At 38.8% G+C, this 24,108-nt stretch overlaps 1 protein-coding gene across 1 annotated transcript in view; it reads left to right on the top strand.

Moving 5' to 3' along the window:
• Rab21 (RAB21, member RAS oncogene family) overlaps positions 1-24,108 on the top strand; it is a 37,460-nt gene that overhangs the window by 9,358 nt on the left and 3,994 nt on the right. The window contains exons 2-6 of the mRNA XM_050135482.1: positions 13,469-13,528; positions 14,260-14,367; positions 15,491-15,554; positions 21,778-21,832; positions 22,323-22,411. Of these exons, the coding sequence (XP_049991439.1) occupies positions 13,469-13,528; positions 14,260-14,367; positions 15,491-15,554; positions 21,778-21,832; positions 22,323-22,411 (376 nt within the window). The remainder of the gene's footprint in view (positions 1-13,468; positions 13,529-14,259; positions 14,368-15,490; positions 15,555-21,777; positions 21,833-22,322; positions 22,412-24,108) is intronic.

Raw genomic sequence — 24,108 nt, 5'->3', positions numbered from 1 at the left:
CGATCTTTTTTTTGGTTTTTCGAGACAGGGTTTCTCTGTGGTTTTGGAGCCTGTCCTGGAACTAGCTCTTGTAGACCAGGCTGGTCTCGAAGTCACAGAGATCCGCCTGCCTCTGCCTCCCAAGTGCTGGGATTAAAGGCATGCGCAACCACCACCGGCTTTTTTTTTTAATATTTATTTACTATGTATACAATATTCTGTCTGTGTGCATGTCTGCAGGCCAGAAGAGGGCACCAGACCTCTTTACAGATGGTTGTGAGCCACTATGTGGTTGCCGGGAATTGAACGCAGGACCTTTGGAAGAGCAGGCAATGCTCTTAACCACTGAGCCATCTCTCCAGCCCAGTACGGTAGCTTTGTAGTAGAGTTTGAAGTCAGGGATTGTGATGCCTCCAGAAGTTCTTTTATTGTTCAGGATTGTTTTAGCTATCCTGGATTTTTTGCTTTTCCATATGAAGTTAAGTACTGTTCTTTTGAGGTCTTTGAAGAATTTTGCTGGGATTTTGATGGGTATTGTGTTGAATCTGTAGATTGCTTTTGGTCTCATCCCACTTTATATTCCTCTCCAGTGCTGGGATTAAAGGTGTGCACCACCACTGCCTGGCCTCTATGGCTAACTAGTGTGACTGCTGAGATCAAAGTTGTGTGCCATCACTGCCTGGCCTATATGGCTGACTAGTGTGGCTGTTTTTCATTCTGGTCTTCAGGCAAGCTTATTTATTAAAACACAAATAATATACCACTATATTTCCCCTTTTTGTCTAAAATAAAAAAGGTTATAACTAATATAAGAAAACTATATACAATTAACAATAATAACTATGTATAATATATACAGGCAACAAATACATCAACAATGTCTAGTTCATTTGGGTTAATTGTTAAGTCTGGGGAGAGGTAGCTGTATCATTTGTTTTTCAGTCTCTGTGTAATGGGAAAGTTCAGGGCTTGATTCCTGGCTAGAGTAGTCTATTAGGCTGGGTCATCTCAGCTAGTTACTTCAAAATTGTTCTGAACAGTTTGTAGTCCAAAGCCAATCTTTAGGTGTGTTTTTCAGCTTAGTGGTGTTATCATAGTCCTGGAGGAATCGTCTTTTTGGAGACATGTTCATGGTTCACTGCAGAAAACTGATTTCAGGTTTGCAGAAGACTCAAACCTGAAATCATGTACAGAAAGGTTGATGAAACCTTTTTCCAGAATTAGTATTCTATATGACCATTAATATCAGAACAAAAAAATTTTAAATGTATATATAAATATATCAATCTTATGAATCTTTTACCTTAAGAAAAGTTGTTAAAGAGTCAATATAAGGCTGGGTGGTGGTGGCGCACCCCTTTAATCCCAGCACTCGGGAGGCAGAGGCAGGTAGATCTCTGTGAGTTCAAGGCCAGCCTGGTCATCAAGAGCTAGTTCCAGTAAAAAAGCTACAGAGAAGCCCTGTCTCAAAAAACAAAAACAGACAAACAAACAAACAAAAAAAAAAAAACAAAAAAAGAGTCATTATAGAACCAAAGGATTATGAGATTAGTGGCAATAAAGTAGTCCTTAAATATTTGTTTTTCTTCTGTCCATATCAGGTGGCTTTTCTGACATGAGATAGATATTATGGATTTTATTTTAATAAGTATGCTTGGATTTAGAGAAAGAGATCCACACTCCAACTTCAAAACTATCTTTAATTGGACTGGGACTACAAAAGGCCATTTGCATTGTGTGTCTGTAGAGAATGGCAGAAACAAACATTTGATAAGAATTAGGAAATTGTATTCTGTAGGAAAAGTAATATACCAATTGGCCAATTTATTCTTTTTCTTGGGACTTTTTTTCCCTGGATGATTTGTCCTTTTTTCTTCAGATGTCTCATTTGTCCAGGGTCTTTAGATTCCTTAGCTGGATGTCTTTATTCTCTTGAAAAGACAGAAACAAAACCCTACCCCAATCCAGAATTTGGGAGATTCTCTTTTGGCAAGTTACATCTCATCAAATGAAAAGCATTTGTTAATTTTATAGGTTACTTTAGATTAAACAGTCATGCTGTTTGATGAACTATCATCTCTTCTAATTAAGAGGTATCTCTTGTTCAAATTGAATATTTATCAATTTTGATGGTATCCGTAGCTTTTCTTCCCCTGTGGAAACAAAGTTAAAACCTTTTCTCCAATGTTAACACATGTCCTGGTTTCCATTCTAAGATCAGCACATCTTTTTTTTTTTTTTTTTTTTTTTTGGTTTTTCGAGACAGGGTTTCTCTGTGGTTTTGGAGCCTGTCCTGGAACTAGCTCTTGTAGACCAGGCTGGGCTCGAACTCACAGAGATCTGCCTGCCTCTGCCTCCCAAGTGCTGGGATTAAAGGCGTGCGCCACCACCGCCCGGCTAGGCTAGCACATCTTTAAAATATATCGGTTGATTTAATTCTGTAGTTTTTTGTCTACAATCCAGCGTCTCTGCAGCTGTTGTTCCTTTCTCATTAGCATTTAAAGAATTCAAAGTTAATAAAGCATGATATCTGTTTCTGGGGATATTTATCACTCTTTGTTTATTAAACATATCCTTTAGAGTTTGATTTGATCTTTCTGTAACTACCTGGCCTTTACGATTGTGTGGTATACCTGTAATATGCTTTATATTATAATAAGCAAAAAATTGTTTAATTTTGTCTGTCTTTATTTTACAGGTATACCCATGATGGCCATAACAAATGTGTGATTGCTAAATCAGCCTTTTCCAAACTCAAAGCAGTTGCACATTGAAAACCTGAATAGATATCAATGGTGTAGTGTACTTATTTTAGTTTTCCAAATTTTACAAAATGGAACACATCCATCTGCCAGTTTTTTATTCCAATGAGTACCCTTTGGGTTACTTTTTGCAGATAGGACATTTCCTTATAATTTCCTTGGCTTGTTGCCATGTGATGCAAAAGTCTTTTTTTTTTTTTAAATCTTTGCTATTTACATGATTTTTTAAAAAAATTCTGAGGCCTTTAACACATTTCCAATCAATAATTGATCGATTTCTGCATTATGTTGTGATAGAGGACCTGGCAAACACGTATGGAATCATATGTGTGTTTTATATATGGCATGGTTCCTATTCCTGATTGTATCTCGTAACTGAATAAATAATAAAGTCAATTCTGTATCATCTGGTATAAATTCAGTGATTTCAACATGCGAAACAATTCTTTCTGCATATTGCAGATTGGTAACTATGTTGAGAGGTTCTTTAAAATTCTTAGTACGTTGACAATGGCATATAATTCTGACTTTTGGACAGAATCATAAGGGTTTTGATCCACTTTACTTAAATTTTCTGATTTGTAACCTGCCTTTTCTGATTTATTTGCATCAGTATAGAATGTAGGGACTCCAGTTATTGGTGTGTCCTGTATAATGTGAGGAAGGATCCAATTAGTTATTGTTAATCTCTCCCAAAAAATCTACTATAAACTCTTTGCCAGGGTTCATTACCGTCCCATAATTTGTCAATTTCATCATTGTTAATAGGTACTATAATTTCTGCTGGGTCTATTCCTGTTCATTGACAAAGTCTCAATATCCTTTTAGAATTAACTCAGAGACCTTTTCCATCTAAGTTTTTTAATTTTTTCCTCAGTTTATGTGGTAAAAAGATCCATTCTAAGATAATATCTTCCCTCTGCATTAAGTTTCCTGTAGGGGAATGTTTGGAGGATAATATGACCAGAATTCAGTTACGATTTGGATTCACATTATCCACATGTGCCTTCTATAATTTCTCTTCAATCAAAGTCAGTTCTCTCTCAGCTTCATCTGATAATTCCCTGTGACTATTTAAGTCCTTGTCACTATCTAATGTTTTATTTAAATTAATCAGATCATCAGGACCTATCCCAATAGTATGCTATAGATGGGAAATGTCTCTTTACAATCTTTGGAAATCATTAAGAATTGGCAATCGATCTCTCCTAATTTGCATCTTTTGGGGTATAAGTTTTTGTAAACCTATTTTGTAGCCTAAATAAGTAATAGAATCTCTTTGTATTTTTTCAGGAGCAACTTGTAATTACTAACAGTGAAATTTTCTTTACTTCTTCAAATATGCTTTCTAATGTATCTACATTTGAATCAGATAGTAAGATGCCATCTTACTATCTAAACTGTAGATTCAGCAAATTGCTTACATATCATTTCCAATGGCTGACTTACAAAATATTGGGACAGGATGGAGCTATCTGTAGGAGAATTTGCCATTGATATCACTTAGCAGGCTGAGAATTATTGTAAGTAGCCAATGTGAAGGCAAATTTTTCTATTTTTCTTCTAAAAGTATAGTGAAGAAGCAATCTTTTTTAATTAACAACTATAAGAGGCCATCCTTTAGGCAATAGAGAAAGCAAAGGAATTCCAGACTGTAAAGAGCCCATTGATTGAATCACCTTATTAACAGCTCTTGGATCTGTTACCATTCTCTATTTTCTCAATTTCTTTTTTATTTATTTATTTATTTTTTTGTTTTCGAGACAGGGTTTCTCTGTAGCTTTGGAGCCTCTCCTGGAACTAGCTCTTGTAGACCAGGTTGGCCTCGAACTCACAAAGATTCACCTGCCTCTGCCTCCTAAGTGCCAGGATTTCAATTTCTTTTTAACAACAAACACAGGAGAATTCCAAGAGCTGGTTGAATCTTCAATGTGCTGAACATCTAGTTGTTCCTATACCAGCTGTTCTAAAGACTGCAGCTTCTCTATTATTAAAAGCCATTGTTTAACCCATACAGGTTTGTCTGTCAACCATTTTAAAGGTAGGGATGTTGGTGCCTTTGAAATATCAGCAGCTGTCATGCCCTGTTCTTATACAGCCTGAATGCTCAGTGACTGTTCTTTATAATGTCCTGTAATATTTTTTCCAGAAACATACATTAATTTATGGTTTGTTTCTAAGATTGGGAAAATGTTAATCTGAGTATTCCATTGCTGTAACAAATCACGTCCCCACAGATTGTTACATTAGCCATATATGGTTTTAATATTCCCCTATGTCCTTCTGGCCCTATACATTTGACCCATCTTGCACTCTGCTTTACCTGAGATGAAGTTCTGATTTCTAAAAACTGAATATTTACATCCTGAGGAGGCCAATTTGGATGCTAAGATTCTGATGAAATTATTGTTACATCCGCACCTGTTTCTACTAGACCTTCAATGATAATGGCATTTATTTATATTTTTAATTTTGGTCTTTGTTCACTTATAGAAGTTGGCCAAAATACTCAGTTTATGGTTTCTCCTTAATTTTTTCTCTTTTATAGTTATTCTATTATCCAGAGCAATATGGTTTCTTACAATAGGCATTATGTTCTTTAAATGCTCTGAGGAGTTTCTTCTACTATGTCGGGGAAACAACTGAAACGAATTGGCCTAGGGCCCTGTGAGAGGCCCCTCACGAAGTTTTCCAATAGTAAAGGATTACCTTGAGTATTCCTCATTGACCTACATTCTGTAGTTCAATGCCCGCCTTTGCCACATCTTCTGCATAATCCAGAAGGGAAGGGCATTCTGAATGGATATTCTTAGAAAAAAACATTGTTTCTAGGACTGCCCTGTCCACCATCCTTTTTTTAAAGTGAGCTTGTTTGCCACAATTATAACATTTGACATTTCGATTTTTCCTCAAACCTCTGGAAATCACCTCTCCTATCCATGCATCATCATGTTCATGAGATTCAATATTAATGTTATCTCAAATCCATTCCTCCAGAGGTGCTGACCTTGCCTTTAATGGCCTAGTTATCATTTTGCATAGAGAATTGGCATTTTCAAAAGCCAGAGATTCATTTTTTTTTTTTTTTTATCTAGCTTCTGAATTTGGTGTCTGGCTTCTGAATTTGGTATCATTCTGTTTAGTGCTGAAGTCAGTCTTTGTAAGAAATCCATAAAAGCTTCTTTTGGGCCCTGTATAATTTTGGTAAATGACTCGGTTTTCTTTCCTGTTTCTCCAATTCTGTCAAAACTGCCGTGGCATAAATCCAGGTTATGGTCATCGTACACAGCTTGCCTCTCTATAGTAGTGTCATCTCCTGCTCCAAGAATTTATCTAGGGAGATTTCTCTACCTCTAGCTTTAGTCCATTGTTCAGTGATTTTCGCTTCTTCTCTGAACCACGTACTCCAATGTAATTGTGGACTAGGCTATAAAACACCTTTAACCAACTCTCTCCAGTCCTTTGGGATAATTCTATTACAAACTGACCACAAATTTAACATTTGCTTTGCAAAAGGTGAATGCATGCCATATGAGACTATTGCTTCCCTGAATCTCCTTAAGTCTAACATTGGCACAGGAGTCCAGTTAACTGTAACAGAGCCTCTGCCATCTGACAGTTCCTGTAATGTTACTGGACGTATTAAGGTTGGTTGTTAGAAAACCTTAGGCTGTTCCTCTCTATTCTTATAATGCAATACAGAAATTGGTTCTCCATTAACTTTCTCTGTCTGAATTTGAATATCTCTGTGATCTGTTTTATTGGGTTTTTCTAAGGCCTATATCTTAGCTTAGATTAACCAATTCTTTTTAGTGATGACAGAAATGATAAAGCTAATATTCTTTACAATTAACATTACATAAATCCCATCTAAATTAGATATCCTCATTTATTCATTCTATTTTCAAACTGTCTACCATATTATCATACAGAGACCCAAATCTCTCCATTGTAATGGCGTTTCCCATTTTTTAAGGTAGAAAAACTCTTTTTTTAAGAAAAATTCCTCCCTTAAAGAATTCCTGATTTTCTTACCAAATCTACCACGATGTTGATGAAGATGTGAGGCGTATTGCTGCTGTGTAGAAGAGTAAAAGCCTGGCTGGATTTCCAGGCAGCTACCGAGTTTGGCAGCAGCTCGAGAAGGGTTTTTAGGGAGAGCCCACTACCCACGGTGGGAAGAGAGAGAGAGAGGTAGAGAAAGGGGTGGCTGTCTGAAAAATGCACGGGGGATTGATTGGAAAAAGCTCGCTGGTGGTGGTGCTGGTGGAGGTGCTGCCTGAAGGCAGAATCAGCCAGTCTAGGGCAGGTGAATCTTGTGACATTTGGAGCCCAAGTGCTTCTGGAGTTTGGGTGACAGCTGGAGACTGTTTCAGAGAGGCCACAACAGGAAAATCGCAAGCTCTTTCAGAGGCTTGGGGAGAAACAAAAAGAAAACCTAGCCGGGTGAGGCTGGAGCCACAGGCAGACAGCTTTTTAATGAATTCATACCCCAAACGTTGGGCACTAATTGTAGCAAAAATAATAAAAACCCAGAGACAGATATTGAGGTTCAACCTGAAGGTCAGGAAAGCAAAGCAGCCAAGCCACTAGAAAGCTCTTACTTCTGTGAATCTTCAGACTAAAGAGAGTGAGTTCCTGTCTCATCCCACCTTATATTCCTCTCTAGTGCTAGGATTAAAGGTGTGCATTGACAGCGCCCGGCCTCTATGGCTTAACTAGTGTGGCTGCTGGGACTAAAGGTCTATTCCACCACTGCTTGGTCTGTATGGCTGAGTAGTGTGGCCGCTGGGACTAAAGGTGTGTGTTACCACTGCCTGGTCTGTATGGCTGACTAATGTGGCTGTTTTGGGTTCTGGATCAGGCAAGCTTTATTAAAACACCAATAATACACTACTATAGCCATTACACTTTGTTTTACTTGTTTTTAGATTCTCTGTTGTTTTGAAACTGAGCCTTAGTATACCATTAAGGCTAACCTTAAATTTGCAGTCCTGCTTCAGCTTCCTTAGTGCTGGAATTATAGGCATGTGCCACGATGTTCTGCAGAAATAACTGACTTTCCCTGTGATAGCCCACTTGGTACTCTAAATTTGTTATATGTGATTTGTCCTGGCTGAGACCTAACAGGTACCAAAATCTCAATCACTCTCTCTAGGAAGAAAAAAAGAGAGAGAATGTAAAAATAATGGAGAACCTAGATCAGTTTTCTTTTTCTTTTTTTTAAATATTTATTTATGTATTTATTTATTATGTATACAATATTCTGTCTGTGTATATGCCTGCAGGCCATGAGAGGGCACCAGACCTCATTACAGTTGGCTGTGAGCCACCATGTGGTTGCTGGGAATTGAACTCAGGACCTTTGGAAGAGCAGGCAATGCTCTTAACCTCTGAGCCATCTCTCCAGCCCTCCTAGATCACTTTTCTGATAAATAGTTTTTATTTGCTTGCTACAGAAGGGTAATTATATAAATTATGTGTTTGATTTCTGCCGTCTCAAGTCTGGGAGGTCTACAACTGTATTAGCGATTAGCAAAATGATGTGACTAGTTCTGTGTATAGCATAGTCAGCAGATAGAAACAGGATCGTGTTTGTTCTTGATTCAGCACCATGTTTTCAACAGATTATGCTTCCTGGAAGACTCTGCAGAAGACAGTAAAGAGCTGAACATGATTGATAAGTTTTGGGAAGGTTTTCATTTGGCATTTTATTTGTTTTCCACCCCCTTCCCTCAACCAGAAGTTCATCAACTAGGTTTTGGGTAAGATGGGGGGTATAATAGACACCAGGTAAAAGCAACAATATGAGCTAATAATAAGATGGTTAATTTTTAGTACTCCTAAAGTTCGGAAGACGAAATAGTTGGGGTTAGCAGAGGCTTGGAATATGGAGGGAGAGGATGGAAAATAGGCCATTACTTTGATCTTCAACATTTTTCCTACCCTGAGAGAATTTGGGGAGGTGAATTGGTGTCCGGGAACACTTACTATCTAAATGGAGGACTGCCAGGTTAAGAAGTTTGTGCTTTCTTGGCTAGACAGCTTTGTGCAGTGGGAAAGGCGTTATGGAGTCCACCCATTGCTGCATCCGCCTTAATTATCTGACCTGGGCCGAGTCACTGTATTTCTGTGGATCTGAGATTTCTAGCCTTAGCACAGAGCTTTACAGTCTGTAAGCCCCACCCCCAAGCCTAGCACCTTCTGAATTCCTATTGTTGAATACTTCTTCCCTTCTAGCAGATGGTGCTTATTGAGGAGTTGCCAGCCACGTATAATCTCCTGGAAATGTTGAAAGAAATTGTTTTCAGTATAAGCATGATTTTTTCCATCATTTTTTTATTTTACATAGCAACCACAGTTTCCCTTCCCTCCTTTACTCTAGTTCCCTCCCCCTCTTTTCTACCTCCTCTTCATTCACTCTTCTCCATTCAGATGGAGTAAGGCCTCCCATGGGAATCAACAAAGCATGGCATATCAAGTTGAGGCAATACCAAGTTCCTGCTCCCTGCATCAAGACTGAACATTCTTGGGAGGCTCCACCATAGAGAATAGGTTCCAAAGAGACAGCTCAATACGCATGATTCTTAAATCCACGATTGTTTCCTCTTACCTTTGCTACCCCATATTTTAAAATCACAAAGGGAGTTTTAATAATCTGGCTAAATTAAATGTATGTTTTTGTGAAACTAATTTAAACAGACAAATGTCAGACCTTTGATTATTTGCTGGTATTCTGATGTTACATTAAACCAATTTCAAAAACAGTATTTGCTCTTAAAAATACATATAAAATATTGAAAACTGAGAATGCGGTAAAAGGAGCAGGGATTATGTGTCCAGCTCCTGACCTAGCAGTGTCAGTTCAGATGCCAGCCTGGGAGGTACCAAGTCTAGTGGTATAGGTTGTTCTTAGACCGTCTGGACTATAGCTCTTACCTGATACTTGTGTAACCATGGGCAAGACACTGCTTGAGTCTTAATAATCTCCATGCCTAAAATATTTGTGTAGTAATTACCTCTGGCTTACAGCATGTTTTGAGAATTAAATAAGTTAATAATTTGAAAAGCTGTTAAGATATTGCCCATTTTAATTTAGTCTAAAAAGACTGTATAAAAAATGTAACCTAGCTAGTAGAATTCTTATGTCCTGAAAAGATAAGTTACAGTGCAAGACAATATATTCCATGTGTTACAACTTAGGTTCCCAGAAAGTACAGACTAGAGAAGCCCGGTGTGAAATGCGTGAATCTTATAAAGAGGCACGGGGAAGATAATTTTACATGCAGAATAATGCCACTTTATAGGGGGAGAGCAAAGGACCTGCTGTGAGGTCAGAGTGTCGTAGAATTCCTCAGAACATATGAAGACTAGACTTGGGAGGTTTGGGGGCAGGATATTGGCTGGAAGGGAAGAAGCTGTTTCTAAAATTCTCAACCTTAGAGATTGCTGGGCACAGTGGTGTGAGCCTGTAGTCATGGCCTCTGAGGAAGCTAAGACAGGAAGAGCTTCCTTCCAAAATAATCTTGGAAGTCAATACTAACCTGTGCAGTATGCTCAGACCCTGTCTTTAAACATGCACATGCATGCACGCACATGTACACATCTACACACGGGTTGGAAAGTTGGAAAGCAAATTTGCAGGGAAGATCAATTCATTTAGTTTTATAGATATATTTGATAAAGAATCATAGAATTTGGCTAGGATTCAGAGTTTACATTTCTTCTACAAGGCACTGATATTTAAAAACCATATTGGGAAGGGTTGAAATCAAGTAAATTATATATCTGGTAAGAAGCAAAGTGAGATTCAAATTAAAAATCATTTTCTTAGCTTCTGTGCTAGAAAGTGGGAGAAATCTTTTATTAATTTATCTTATTTTAATTTGTGGCCTTCTTATTTTCCAAGGTTTGCTATTTTTGCCATTTAAGTTATTTTATTTTATTTTTGGTTCTTTTCAATATTACTATCTGCAGTACTATAGCTTGTCTCGGAAGCAGCTATTCCTATGTTTATCTCAGCTCTGCCGTTTATCCTACCTATGGACACCTCAGTCACTGAATTCAAAGGCGGTTCTGGGTTCTGATCTTCCCTGGTGTGCCATAGCACACTTGGAGCACACGCTTCTCCTTGTCAGAAATTTGCCGTGCTCACCTCTTTTGCCTTCTGCATTTTCCTCTCTGTAGATAAACTTGCATGCATGTGACTGCTTTGCCACAGCTCTGAACTCTGGTCTCTTCCTTTTAAAAACATGCTAACTAATTCTGGACTCTGGGTATATTTCCTGTTTGATAAGTTGTTCTATTTGAGACAGGCTGGCTCTGTGTAACCAGGCTAACTTTGAATTTATCCTCCTGCCTCAGTCTTCTCAAGAACCAAGATTACAGGCATGTGCTCCCATACCTTATTGGTCTTCGTTTATTCTTCATTCTGTTCTATGTCTTCATCGTTTGAGTTCTGTTTGGTTTTGTCTTTAACTTTGTAGTAGAGTTCTGTTTTCCAGTTTGCTTTCATCCTTAATCCAACCTCTAATCCCACAGTCATTCTCTTAAAAGGTCTTAACCCTTTAGTGAATCTCCATGCCCTGGTATGCTTTCTTTGCAGGTTCTTCTTAGGATAGAGATTTCCCTGGGGAAGAGGATGTTTAGTTTTATAAAGAAGAAAATGAGGAGTGAGAGAGAGAGGGCAAATGATTTAGGGGATGCTGCCTTTTTGACAGAATTGTAAGGTGCTCGTATATATTATGAAATTTAGAAAGTGTTACATACTATTTTCCAGATATGCCTGATTTGGGGGGCAGCTAATATTTTTAGGACAGGTTTTATTAAGACCTACAAGAATATGGTTCATTTGGTCGAGTGCCTGCCTACCATGTTTGAAACCTGAGGTTTGATAATAAGCCATGGTGATTGTTGCATTCACATAATCTCAGCACAAGGGATATAGAGGCAGGAGGGTCAGGAGTTCAAGGTCATCCTTGTCTATGAGTCTCGTGAGTTTGAAACCAGCCTGGAATACGTGAGACTTTGTCTCAAAAGAGAAAAAGTGAAAGTTTACAATGCCAAGTTTATACCCTTGGGGTTTTTCTTTTAGTTTTTTAAGATTTATTTGTGCATATGGGTTTTTTACTCACATGTATAGCTATGTACCACATATTCATTCCCGGTGCCCATGGAGGTCAGAAGAGGGTGCCATATCCTTTAGAATGGGAGTTACAGATGGTTGTGATCTACTATGTGGGTGCTGAGCACGTGTTAGCAAGTAGTCCTGATGTGTGCCCTCTTCTGCATCACAGAGATCCTCAGTTTAGGGCAGGGATTGAACCCAGGTCCTCTGCAAGAACAAAGTGCTCTTAACCACTAGCCATCTCCCCAGCCCCTTCATAGGAGCTTTAAAAAAATCAATGTGGTCTCTGGGATCGAATCAGGTTGTCTGCCTTGAGATAAGCACCTTTGTTTGCTGAGACCACTCTGAGCCACAATCTAGGATCTTTTGATTTAGCCCTTGCTCATTTATATGTGTTCGTACTCTGGCATTAACTATACCAACTGGAAGCTTCCCTGAGGGTGACTCAATTGTTTTAGGTTTCAGTGGCTTTGTTTATGGTTAGGAAAAATTCCAGCTACACCTAGTGGAGAGATCATTCATTACCTTAACGCATCCAGGCAAGCACTGAACTTCCTTTCTCAGCATGCCCCTTATAGTCTATTGACGGGGTCCTCTGTTTCAGTCAGCATAGCAGAAATTGTATTCTCTGTGCAGTCATACTCTAGTAGACTAAGCTCCCCTGCAAAGCATGGGGCCGTGTCCTTTCATTTCTGTGGCAGAGATATGTGTTGAATTGTAGACACAGAACCGTCTCGAGCAATGTTAGATATCTTAGGAATCTTCTAGATATTCTTTTTAATCAGTAAATAAGTAAATGCTTTAGGGAAAAATTGTTGCCTATACAGAAAGGAAAAAAACATAAAAAGCAGGCACAATTTTCTTTGCGTGTTTATGGGTGTTTTATTTTTTTAAAATGTGGGGGGCGATATGGTGGCAGACACCTTAAATTTGAGAGGCAGAGGCAGGAGAATCTTTGTGAGTTCTAGGTCAGCTAGGACTGCCCAGAGACTCTGTTTCAACATTAATTTTTTTACAGTATGTATTTGTGTATGTTGTATGCAGGTGTGTGTGTGTGTGTGTAGCACAGTGTGTGGGAGTCAGAGGACAAATTTGGTTGTCAGTCCTTGACTTCACCTCATTTTGAGATGATACTTTTGTTGGTATTTATTGTGTAGGCCAGGCCAGCTACACAGAGAGGCTGGGATTTTCCTGTTGTATCCCATCTTACTTTAGGTGTGCCTTATTGTAGACATGCGTATGTTTAAGTAGGTTCTGGGAATGAGAATTCAGGTCATCGTGCCAGGTTCTCACATTTGATGAGAAGTGCTTTACCCACTGAGCATCTCCCAGGGATGTTTACTGCATCCTCAACTTTTCTTATATTCTTTTAGAGTTTTGGTAATTTGTGTTCACAAAACAAGATACACTTCCTTAGAATATGCATAATATTTTGTCTTTAATGAAAATAATAGTTGGCCATAAATTAAAAATTCAGTGATTGTCTTTTCTGTCAGGCAATCTAAGTTGACATGAGGATGATTCGTTCATTAATGTAGAGTTAGGGTGAAGGACATCATTTTATGTGAAACATTTTTAACATGTACTTCTCTTATTTTAGGCATCTTTCTTAACAAAGAAGTTAAATATTGGCGGGAAAAGAGTAAACCTTGCCATATGGGTAAGTATTCAGAAATATTATTTTTGTTTGTTTTGAGACAGGGTCTTACTATGTCACTCTGGTTGTCCTGAATTCACTCTGTAGACCATGCTGACCCCAAATTCACAGAGATCCTCCTACCCCCGCCTCTTGAATGCTGAATTAAAGGCGCATCACTATGCCTGGCTTCAGAAATACTCTAATTAACTGACTGGAGGAACAGGAATTTGGACTTCAGAGTTTGTTTTTTAAAAGTAAATAAATGAGCTAGTTAGCCAAAGCCATTTCCTTAATTAAAAAGTTCCTAAAATCTAGTTAAGAATTATATTTGGAATACAGCTTTCTATCTACATATTGCTGTTATAATTTTTTCATTTGCAGCAAGGATAGAGTTGATGGGGCAGCCTGCCTGCAATCTCTTTCCTGTATGTGCCAGGAGTAGCTAGTAGTCCTCATGTGTGCCCTCTTCTACATTACCAAGATCCTCAGTGTAGGGCAGGGACTGTTCCCGCTGCTTTAACCATGCAGCAACTGAGCTGCTGTTTTAGTGGGGACAAGAGATCTCAGGAGGAGCATCACATGACATTTAAACATTTGGATGTTCTTTAACTTGTTTTTGTTTCTTTTAGTACTGTTTTTGGAGTTATCTGTGACTTTATGACCTCCATTCCAATAATTAAAAGTTCACTGTAGTTAAAATAGCAGCCATATGCTTTTTTCTTTTGATCTAATAAGCATTTATTCTTTATTAGGATACAGCAGGTCAAGAAAGATTCCATGCATTGGGTCCAATTTACTACCGCGATTCGAATGGAGCTATTTTAGTTTATGATATAACGGATGAAGATTCTTTTCAGAAGGTATTCTTTCATAGATGACTTAATTAGAAAAACCACACTGGTTTTATATTTGTTTGTTTTTGATCTCTATTAATATGTCTGTGTCCACCACTGACTAGTTTTTAAACAGTAAAGCATACATACATAAGCATAATTGGTGACCGTTATTTACCAAAATATTTAGTTCATATTGAAGATATATATTTACCGTTCTATCATATATTTCTCATGTGAAATCAACTAAATTGAGCTGTACTGAGAGAATTGTGGTTTAATTACCTTTGCTTTTATAATAATTAATAGTTCTGCATTCTTGTAGAGAATAACAGTGTAGAACACTCATTTTATAGATCCAGATGCACAGTAAATGCTCACGCAAAAATAATGAAATTTTTCTAACTTACAAATGTGCATTGTTTTATGGAGGGTATATATGTTTCATGAGACTTGATTACATATATATTAAATTTTAACTGTAAAAAATTGAAAAGTGTTCTGGTTTGTTCCTTATCATGCTGTCTGAGTATAATCCCATTATTGTATTATAATATCTAAAAGATTATTATCACTAATTCCAGTTTCTATTCAGCTGTGTCCAGGGCTGAGCTTCTTCCTTAGTGGGCAATTATCCTATACTAGACATTTGCACCGTGGATGACAAAAATCTCGAGACTGTGGGAGAGTGATGCTGCCTTCTCTTGGTAGAGGCCAGGAACTTCACTACACAGTCACATAATCAGACACAACCAGCCTCACAACAAAGGGATATTTCAGCCACAATGTCAGTGCCAACTGAGAACTTTTATTAGACAATAAATAGTGAACATTTATTTTGCCATGCACACTTTTTTAGTGCCCTTACCCTTATTTTTCTCCTTAAGTCTTTAACAAAAAGGTGTCTAATAGGAATCAATTGGGGCTTGATCAAAAATACCTTCCTAAATCCAAAGTGACTCTGTTACAAGTATCTTAATACCAGATCTGTACTTGACAAAGTTTGGTTCTGGCAAATAGCTTTGCTGGATGTCTGAAGAATATGTAAAAATTGTAGTCAGAGGTGTGTTTTGTATACCCATGGGCTTTAGGTGTCGGGGAACTAACTCCAGCAGGATTTGTTGTCATGTTTACTCTTTTGTGTACACAGGTAAAAAACTGGGTCAAAGAGCTAAGGAAAATGTTGGGAAATGAAATCTGTTTGTGTATAGTTGGTAAGTATTGGTCTTTTCTCTCCTGGTTAAAGACAAAATAAGCAAATAATTTTTTTTTAAAGATATAGCAGGACCAAAGAATTATGACATTTTAGTGTTTCTCTTTTAGACTTGGGGTTGACTTTTCCAGCAGACTCAAGCCCTACATTTCAAGAGATACCCCTAGGACCTAGTGAGGGTCCCAGGCTTGCTTCATCGTTTACCTTTTCACCAGAAGTTTTAGCTCTTTAAAAAAAGAAAAGAAAGAGTATAAGAACTGCTTTAAGTGAGCCAGTGTTCTTGTGTGACCACTTAATTGTACACATTTTTTTTTTAATTGAGAACAGACTGACTTCAAGAACATAAGTAGTTCATGATTCTGGAGTAGTAAAATAAAAGACCTCTAAGACCAGTTTTAGACTTTAGACTTTCTCTTTGGGTCCCTTTTTAAAAAAAATATTTCTCTAATTTAACAGTTACTGAGTGGGGAGCATATGTTAGAAATAGTGATGCGTTTGTAGTCGGCACCATTATAAAACCCTTATAGCCCCAAGGGCTTTACAGCGAAGTGGGGTCCTAGACTTTACAGGAGAGTCCCAGGGAATTGGGGTCCTGGACATCACAGGGGAATCGCAGGGAAGTGGGGTCCTGGACATCACAGGGGAATCGCAGGGAAGTGGGGTCCTGGACATCACAGGGGAATCGCAGGGAAGTGGGGTCCTGGATATGTACTTACCTGGCATCAAACAGCTGCCAAAGATGATGCTGGCTTTTGCTTTTGTGGCTGATAATAATAAGACTGAGCTTGGAGAAACCAGAATAGTTTGTTTTTGTAGTTTTTCTTTTTTTTTCGTGTGTGTGTGTGTGTGTGTGTGTGTGTGTGTGTGTGTGTGTGTGTAAGTGGCCAGACCAGGCATGGTGGCAAAAACCTTTTTTTCTTAACTTTTTATTTTTAAAAATGTCTGTTGATGGGCATTTGGCTGCATGTATGTCTGTGTACCATATGCTTGCCTGGCATCCATGAAGTAAGAACATGTTTTCAGACCCCGTAGAACTAGAGTTATAGGTGGCTGTGAGCCACCATGTGGCTGTTGGAAAGTGAACACAAGTTCTCTGGAAGAAGAGCAAGTGCTCCTAACCTCTGAGTTATCTCTCCAACTCTGAAGCCAGGATAATTTAGTGGAGGATAAAAGCGGTGGTTATTTTGGAAATTGAAGCAATGGAGTGATCTGCATGGGAAAATACTGCTCTTAGCCCCAGGAATTTATTCATAACTGGAATTTACCATTCATACATATTATTACCTTTAGATGGGTACCTGTATGGTCTCCTACCAAAGTATGAGTTCTAGGGAAGAGAGAAGAGAAATGATTTGTGATTTGCTCCTTTTTATTTTACATTTGAGGAATTAGTCAAGAAGAAATCCCTGAGACAGGAACACTAGAGTAATAGATCACATAGGAATTTGAGGACAAAGTTTTAGCTAGTTGTTAATGAGATTTGTATGGCTTTGTGTAGCACAAGGGGGCTACCATGTTTAGAGTGACCACAGTAGGTAAATAACTGAAGATTAAATTTTTTTATGATATTTTGTTATCTTTCTGAAGAGCAGAATTATTTACATGTATATGGAAAGTTAAAGAAGTTGAGTAATCTTTATATAACATAGTTTACTAATGGGGAGCATGAGATACAAGTTTTTCTATCTCCTGGCAAGTTTGACATGAAATTTAGAACAATTTTAAGAACTCATTTACCTTATTCCTGCATTTTCTTGTCCTTAGGATGACCTGGAGAGCGTGGAAGGGTTAAGAAGGGGGTCAGGAGGGTTACTTCCACCAGGTGGACTAGGTGTTAGTTAACTCGCCATCCACCCTCCTCCTCACGCTCTGCGGATGTGTTCCAGCGGTTTCTTGTTTTAGTCTAGGACACACTGTCCTTACGGCTCTATGTCTGACCTAACACAGCGGAAGAATCCCACCTACACCATCTCATTACTCTTCGCGAAGACTTCCGCTGTGTTCTTCCAGTTTGATTTCTTCTTCCTGTTTGCCTCCTCTTAATCCCTGTAACCTATGCTTACTGTTTAGGCTTTTTGAGACTAAGTCTAGCTGTATAGCCCAGGCTTGCCTTGAACGTAGCATGATCCTTCTGCCTTGGCCTCCTGTGAGCCAGCATCGCAGGTGTGTACCTCCACTTTTTTTTTTAAAAAAAATATTTATTTATTTATTACGTATACAGTATTCTCAGTACTCTGCCTGTAGGCCAGAAGAGGGCACCAGATCTCATTACAGATGGTTGTGAGCCACCATGTGGTTGCTGGGGAATTGAACTCAGGGCCTCTGAAAGAGCAGGCAATGCTCTTAACCACTGAGCCATCTCTCCAGCCCCCTGTACCTCCACTTTTTAAGAGAACTCTTTGTTTTCAAGTTTGTGTCTGCTTTGAAGGCTAGCATATCCTGTAGTGAGGTTCACTGTGGTGCTCTCCTGTGTGCATGCCATTGTACTGTGTTCTATTTATCCCTCTCCCTTATGGGCTTACCCACCCTGCCCCTGGTGGTCATGTCCTTGCTGCTGTCCCACATACAGGTGGTCCCCACTCATGCTTTTATGTCATATGTAGTTACTTTCTCATTTGTCTCCTTAGCCTCTAACTTGAGATCTTCTTTCACGTTCATTGTCTTTTAATTCTGTTTTATTGCCCTGTCTATTTGAGTTTTTAAATACTAATTGAATTTGGAAGTCCATTTCATAAGATTTTTGAAATTTTCTTCTGTAATGTTATTAGTGAATTCCTCCATTCTGCTAAAAGTATAGTAGAGAAAGTGTGTATTGGGGAGAGTGGAGGATATGGAGCAGACAGTGGTGGGGCAGTATTGCCAATAATGATAAATGAATGAGTCTAAATAGATGGCGTGTACAGAAGGGAATAGAAAAGCTTTAGAAGTATAGCAAAAGTACTGCTTATGATGTAATAAAGAGAGGACCTTTTTTAAGAGTACTTAACGGCTCTTGCTAATGGCCTCTGACCTGTGGGCACCTGCCACCTGCACACACACACACACACACTGTACATATACTAATACAGGCACACATATTATAAATAATAAATAATTAAATCTTTTTAAAAGATATAATAAAGCCAGGCAGTGTTGGTGCAGCACTTGGGAGGCAGAAGCAGGTGAATCTCTGTGAGTTTGAGGCCAACCTGGTCTACAGAGCAAGTGCCAGGATAAAACTCCAAAGCTACAGAGAAACCTGTCTCAAAAAAAAAAATAATAATAATAATAAAAAGAGAAAGGTATGAACAGATAAGTGTTGGAACAGCTTCTTTCTTGATTTTCAAAAAGTAAAGAATTCCACTTATGTAGGGAGGAGGGGCTTGAGCTTGCGGGCTCTTGCCTCTCCTCTGTTTGTGCTGCTGTTGAGCCTGCACGTAACAAGTGTCTGACGTTCACTGGTGCCGATGCCAACCAGCCTAGTCTCTGTGTACGATGGCCCTCAGCTAATAACACTTAGCTTTGCATTCTGAGGGTTGGTCAGGAGCTCTTGGCTCTCTAGCACATAGTTCCCAGGGCGGCTCTCCTAGCTAAGGGTTGTCCCCCAAGTGTGTGGAGATCATAGGAAGCAACTACATCCCTCAGATGTACAAAGTCTGAGGACCTGTGCATCCATTCTTTTTTTTTTTTAATTTTTATGATTTATATTTTATGTGCATTGGTGTGAAGGTGTCAGATCCCCTGGAACTGGATTTTCAGACAGTTGTGAGCTGCCAGGTGGGTGCTGGGAATTGAACCCGGGTCCTCTGGAAGAGCAGTCAGTGCTCTTAACCGCTGAGCCATCTCTCCAGTCCCCTGTGCATCCATTCTTAAGTACCACTGCTCTGCTGGCAGGATGCAGCTGTGGGTGTCACCCAGCCCAGTGGAGCTTCAGTTCTTAGAGTATAGCAGTAGCTGAGGATGGATGACTCCGGAGGCTGCTCTACTCACCACTCTTATGCTAGGTAAATGAGATGGATTCTGTCAAGTTTTCTTCCTGGCATGAGCCTCCTGCCTTGGGTACTGGTCAGCATCTGACCCTTTTTTCTGCATTGCCTTCTAGGGCTCCCTTGCTGTGGGATCATTGCAAATTAAATTAGCTCCTCTATCTTGTATCTTGTGGTTGTTGCCCATTCTCAGGGTACCTCATTATCAGACAGGTTCTCTCAAAATGATGTCTGACCCTTGCCCTCTGAGTCATGCGTTGTGACAATGAGGTATTTCTCCACTGCTGTTTGCTTTTCCCGAGGAATCACGGGCTCACTGTACTCCACAGCTGTTCTTGAGGTGTTCAAGGGCTGCTGGCTCGTCATGAGGTACAATGCTAGACTCCCAGGGATGCAGGAGTTATAGGGATTATAGTCCTAAACGTGCCCAGCTCAAGGCTTCCGTATTTTAACAGTCATGGCAACTCGTGGCTTCTTTTATGTAGATTATAACTAACAAAACCTTTATCTCCTTTTTAGAAGTATTGTTCAGTCATGCTTTCCCAAGTTTTTTCTAATATAATGAAGTTATTTAAATGTGTGTGTGTGTGTGTATGTATGTAAAACATAAAACACACACACACATATGTAGAGAGACAGAAAGACAAAGACACTCATTATGTAGCTTTAGGTAGCCTGGACTTCAGAGATCTGTCTCCCTCTGCCTTCTGAGTTCTGGGATTAAAGGTATATGCCACTACATCTGGCTAGATTTGTTTTTATTATTTTTAATTCTGTGTATGTTGGGGGCAGGTATTATGTACATGTGAGTGCAGGTACCCATGAAGGCCCCAGGCTCTTCCCTTCCTGGGGGTAGAATTACAGTTAGTTGTGAACCTACGTGGGGGCAAGAAGTGAACTCAGGTCCTCTGGAAGAGCAATGTGTCCTCTTAACCACTGAGCCATCTCTCCACTGTAATGAAGTGTTATAGGAGACACCTGACACCAGGTTCTGCTGCTTGTATTTATAGGATAAACGGCTTGCTGTATCTGGTTACTGTTCAGTATACTGGCTATAATATTTGATTGAATTTTATTGGCAGACCACAATATAGAAAGTGAAATTAATGTAGTACTCGCAGCTGAGTATATCTGTTCAGAGAATAGGACTCAAAGCTGAGTCAGTTGGAGCTCACTGACTTTAATATTTACCCTCTCACACTCTCATCCATGGGCAATGCGGACAGATAGCTTGTTGCAGCTACCAGCAATTAAGAGCTCAGGTGTTTTGAGGTCTTCAGTATATAGCACCTCGTGACTTGCATTTCTTTTTGATGAACGTTTCATCTTTCATTGGGTGCTTTGCTCATTACTTTATAAGGTTTATTTATTCTGTGTAAAAGTTAAAATGGAAGAAATGAAACCATTTGATTAAAGCGTGCTTCCTCCACCCCCCCCCCCATCTGTTTGTTGTTTCTCTGACCTTTACTCTGTATCCACCCAGGTCATCTTAACTTCTGTCCAGGACTCAATAAGGAGTCTGTTTGCTTCTCAGAAAAATCTTAGCGTAGCTCCATTGTTTAAGAAAGACTAAACTTACTTTCAGTAATTTCAAATCTATGTGACAGGTATATATTAAGTTCTGAAAGGTCACTAAAATTGTTTCATAAACAATGTACTTAATCTCTGGTGGAGGGATACTTAAAAATTCATACATTAAAATTTTTCCTTTAACTAGTTCAGGTCATCAAGGAAGAGTTCCCTTTTAGTGCCCAAGATGCAAACTTGATATATTTTAGTAAACCAAAGAATTATACTTAATTAGTGATTGGTTTAAAGTTGATTGGGGAATAAAGAATTTTAAATTGGGAGTATGGGGGGAAGAGGGAAAAATGGAAGGGGAAAAGGGAGGAAGGAAGGGAAGTGGGGAAAATGTACAGCTCAATTAAAAACAAAGTATATAAAAAAGGGAAAAATGTCTATATACCTTAATAAAACATCATTGTACTTCCTATGAATCTTAGCCCCTGCTGTCCCTGTATCCAAGAGCAGTGCCCTTCTTCTTGGAAGAGAGCAGGCTGCCCTGTTGTTGCAGGCGGTGAGACACAGGCCTGATGATCATGAACAGCTCTCACATCTTTGTGATTGAAACATTTAGAAATCTGAGGGGAATTCTTGTCATTTTTTTCAAATAATTAGTTACGATTATATATTTATTATTGTCTAATTGTATTAAAAATAAATCATTATTAAGATCAGTGTTTCCTTTCTTCACATTAGGTAATAAAATAGACTTGGAAAAGGAGAGACACGTTTCCATCCAAGAAGCAGAGTCGTAAGTGTCGTGCTCCCCCGTTCCCATTGATCCCCAGCAATGCCACCTGCTTCCTGTGGGCTTTGACCCCTCAGGGTGTGCACCAAACTCTCACAGTCTGCCTTGGTGGACTGAACTCTTGTTCTCGGGAAGCGTGTTTGCACTGTGAGATGCTGAACATCTGGCAAGAGCAGATATTCCTCTCTCCATTTCTCTTTTGATTTCACTGAAATTGAAAGACCGGTGTGAGAACAGGCTATCAAGATTAAATGGTCGGAGGTCACAAAAACCAATAATTTCAGTTCCAGATTACTGTATCAAAATTTTTATGTTCTGTTTTTCCCCCCTAATTTGGTTCAATATATAGAGAAATTAAATACCTAAATAATCTTAACAAAACAAAAATTGGTTAAGTTAGTAAATCAATAAAGGTAAACTTAGTCACTAAAATTGCAATTGTAGAAAGCTTCAAGGGCTTTATGTCAGTGACTGATATTTTTTTCTTTTTAAGGTATGCAGATTCTGTGGGAGCAAAACATTATCATACTTCCGCTAAACAAAACAAAGGAATCGAGGAGCTCTTCCTCGACCTCTGTAAAAGTACGTATGCTGTCTTCAGTATGTTTGCAAGTGGCTTTTACAAACAGCTATTAATGTTTCTAGCCAGGAGTTGTGGCACACACCTTTAATCCCAGCACCCTAAAGGCTGGGGCAGGTGGATCTGAGTTTGAGGTTAGCCTGGTCCAGACCCTGACTCCAAAAAAAAAAGAAAATTGTTAATTTTTCTGGAATGATATTTTGCCCATTTCAGCAATGAAGGCAGGAATTTTTTTAGATCTATCTGTACTATTTTTACTTGGTATTTGTGTGGTTCATGTTTTAAAACCTTAGGTATTTTTATCTGTTTTAAGCAATAAACTAATGGTTTTGAAATCATTGTTTGATGTCTGCTAACTGTATTTAAAATGTATGTGGGATTAGTTTTTAAAAAGCAGCAGACTATGTGTATTAAAACACACTGAAGCGGCTGAAACAATAGTTAGCTGTGACAACCTGAGTTTGATTCCCAACACCCACAGCCGTGGTAGCATGCGTTTATGAACCCGCCCCCACCCCCATACTGTGGAGTTGGATCCCTGGGGCTCATTGACCAGCTAGCTTAAGCAACTCAGCAAGCTCAAAACCTGGTGAAAACCTTTCTCAAAGGATAAGGTGGGTGACATCTAAGGTGGCTCTCTGTTCTACATACCCATTTTTTTTAAATGAAAAAAAGGAACCCACATTTAATAGCCATAACAATTTGTGGGAGTGGGTAGACCATATTTGGATCTTGATTGACAGATTAGTGAAGAAAAACATTTTTAGCAGGGCGGTGGTGGCGCACGCCTTTAATCCCAGCACTTGGGAGGCAGAGGCAGGCAGATCTCTGTGAGTTCGAGACCAGCCTGGTCTACAAGAGCTAGTTCCAGGACAGGCTCCAAAACCACAGAGAAACCCTGTCTCGAAAAATAAAAAAAATAAAATAAAATAAAAAAATAAAAAAAAGAAAAGAAAAAAAACATTTTTGAAGACAATCAGTACATGAATGTGCACTGAATTTTGTTATTAAAACATAAAGGTTAGTATTTTTAGGTGTCATTATAAATGGTTAAGCATTAGAAAATTCTATTTTAGAGGTGCATATTAAAGTAATCCATGAATAAAATGTGTCTGGAGCTTGATTCAAAACAGCATAGAGACAATTAGAATGTGGGTAAAATGAGGGGTTTTTGCTAGGCTCCTTTCTCTATTTTTATATGTTTGAAGGTTTTATGTTAAAAGGTTTTCTTAGAAAAGAAAAACAAGTTTCTTTATAAGTACAGCCTGACGTTTGTTTCTCATGTTACCACTACAAAGCTTACATTTAGGAGAATGTTAGTCTGTGGGATCATAGTGAGTGGTTGTCAAACTGCAGTCTTTAAATTTGTGGACCTCATTTTCTTGAGGATTTGATGAAACTGGTTTTGGACTCTAGAAAAAAAATATGTGTATACAAACTTTGGGGTAAATTTTACTTGAGACTCTGAAGTCATTCATATAATTCCTCTAGAATAACAAGGTCTCTACTAGTCAGCAGCTTTAGCATCGCTTGAAATTACCAGAAATGCAGCTTCCATTCCCAAACCTACTGAATCAAATGTCTGTAGGGTGCACAGTCTCTAAGAAGCCTTCCGTATGATTCTGATGTGTACTAGGTCTGAGTGCCAGCGCAGTGTATAACTGTTGCTGTGAGGGTCTGTGTAAAACACACTTTGGTG

Source organism: Alexandromys fortis, unplaced genomic scaffold, assembly GCF_014885135.2.
Source record: "Alexandromys fortis isolate MF-2015 unplaced genomic scaffold, M_Fortis_MF-2015_v1.1 scaffold_24, whole genome shotgun sequence".
In the NCBI taxonomy this organism is placed as follows: Eukaryota; Metazoa; Chordata; class Mammalia; order Rodentia; family Cricetidae; genus Alexandromys; species Alexandromys fortis.
The sequence above is the reverse complement of the archived record's forward strand: the minus strand, read 5'-3'. Positions and strand labels throughout refer to the sequence as shown.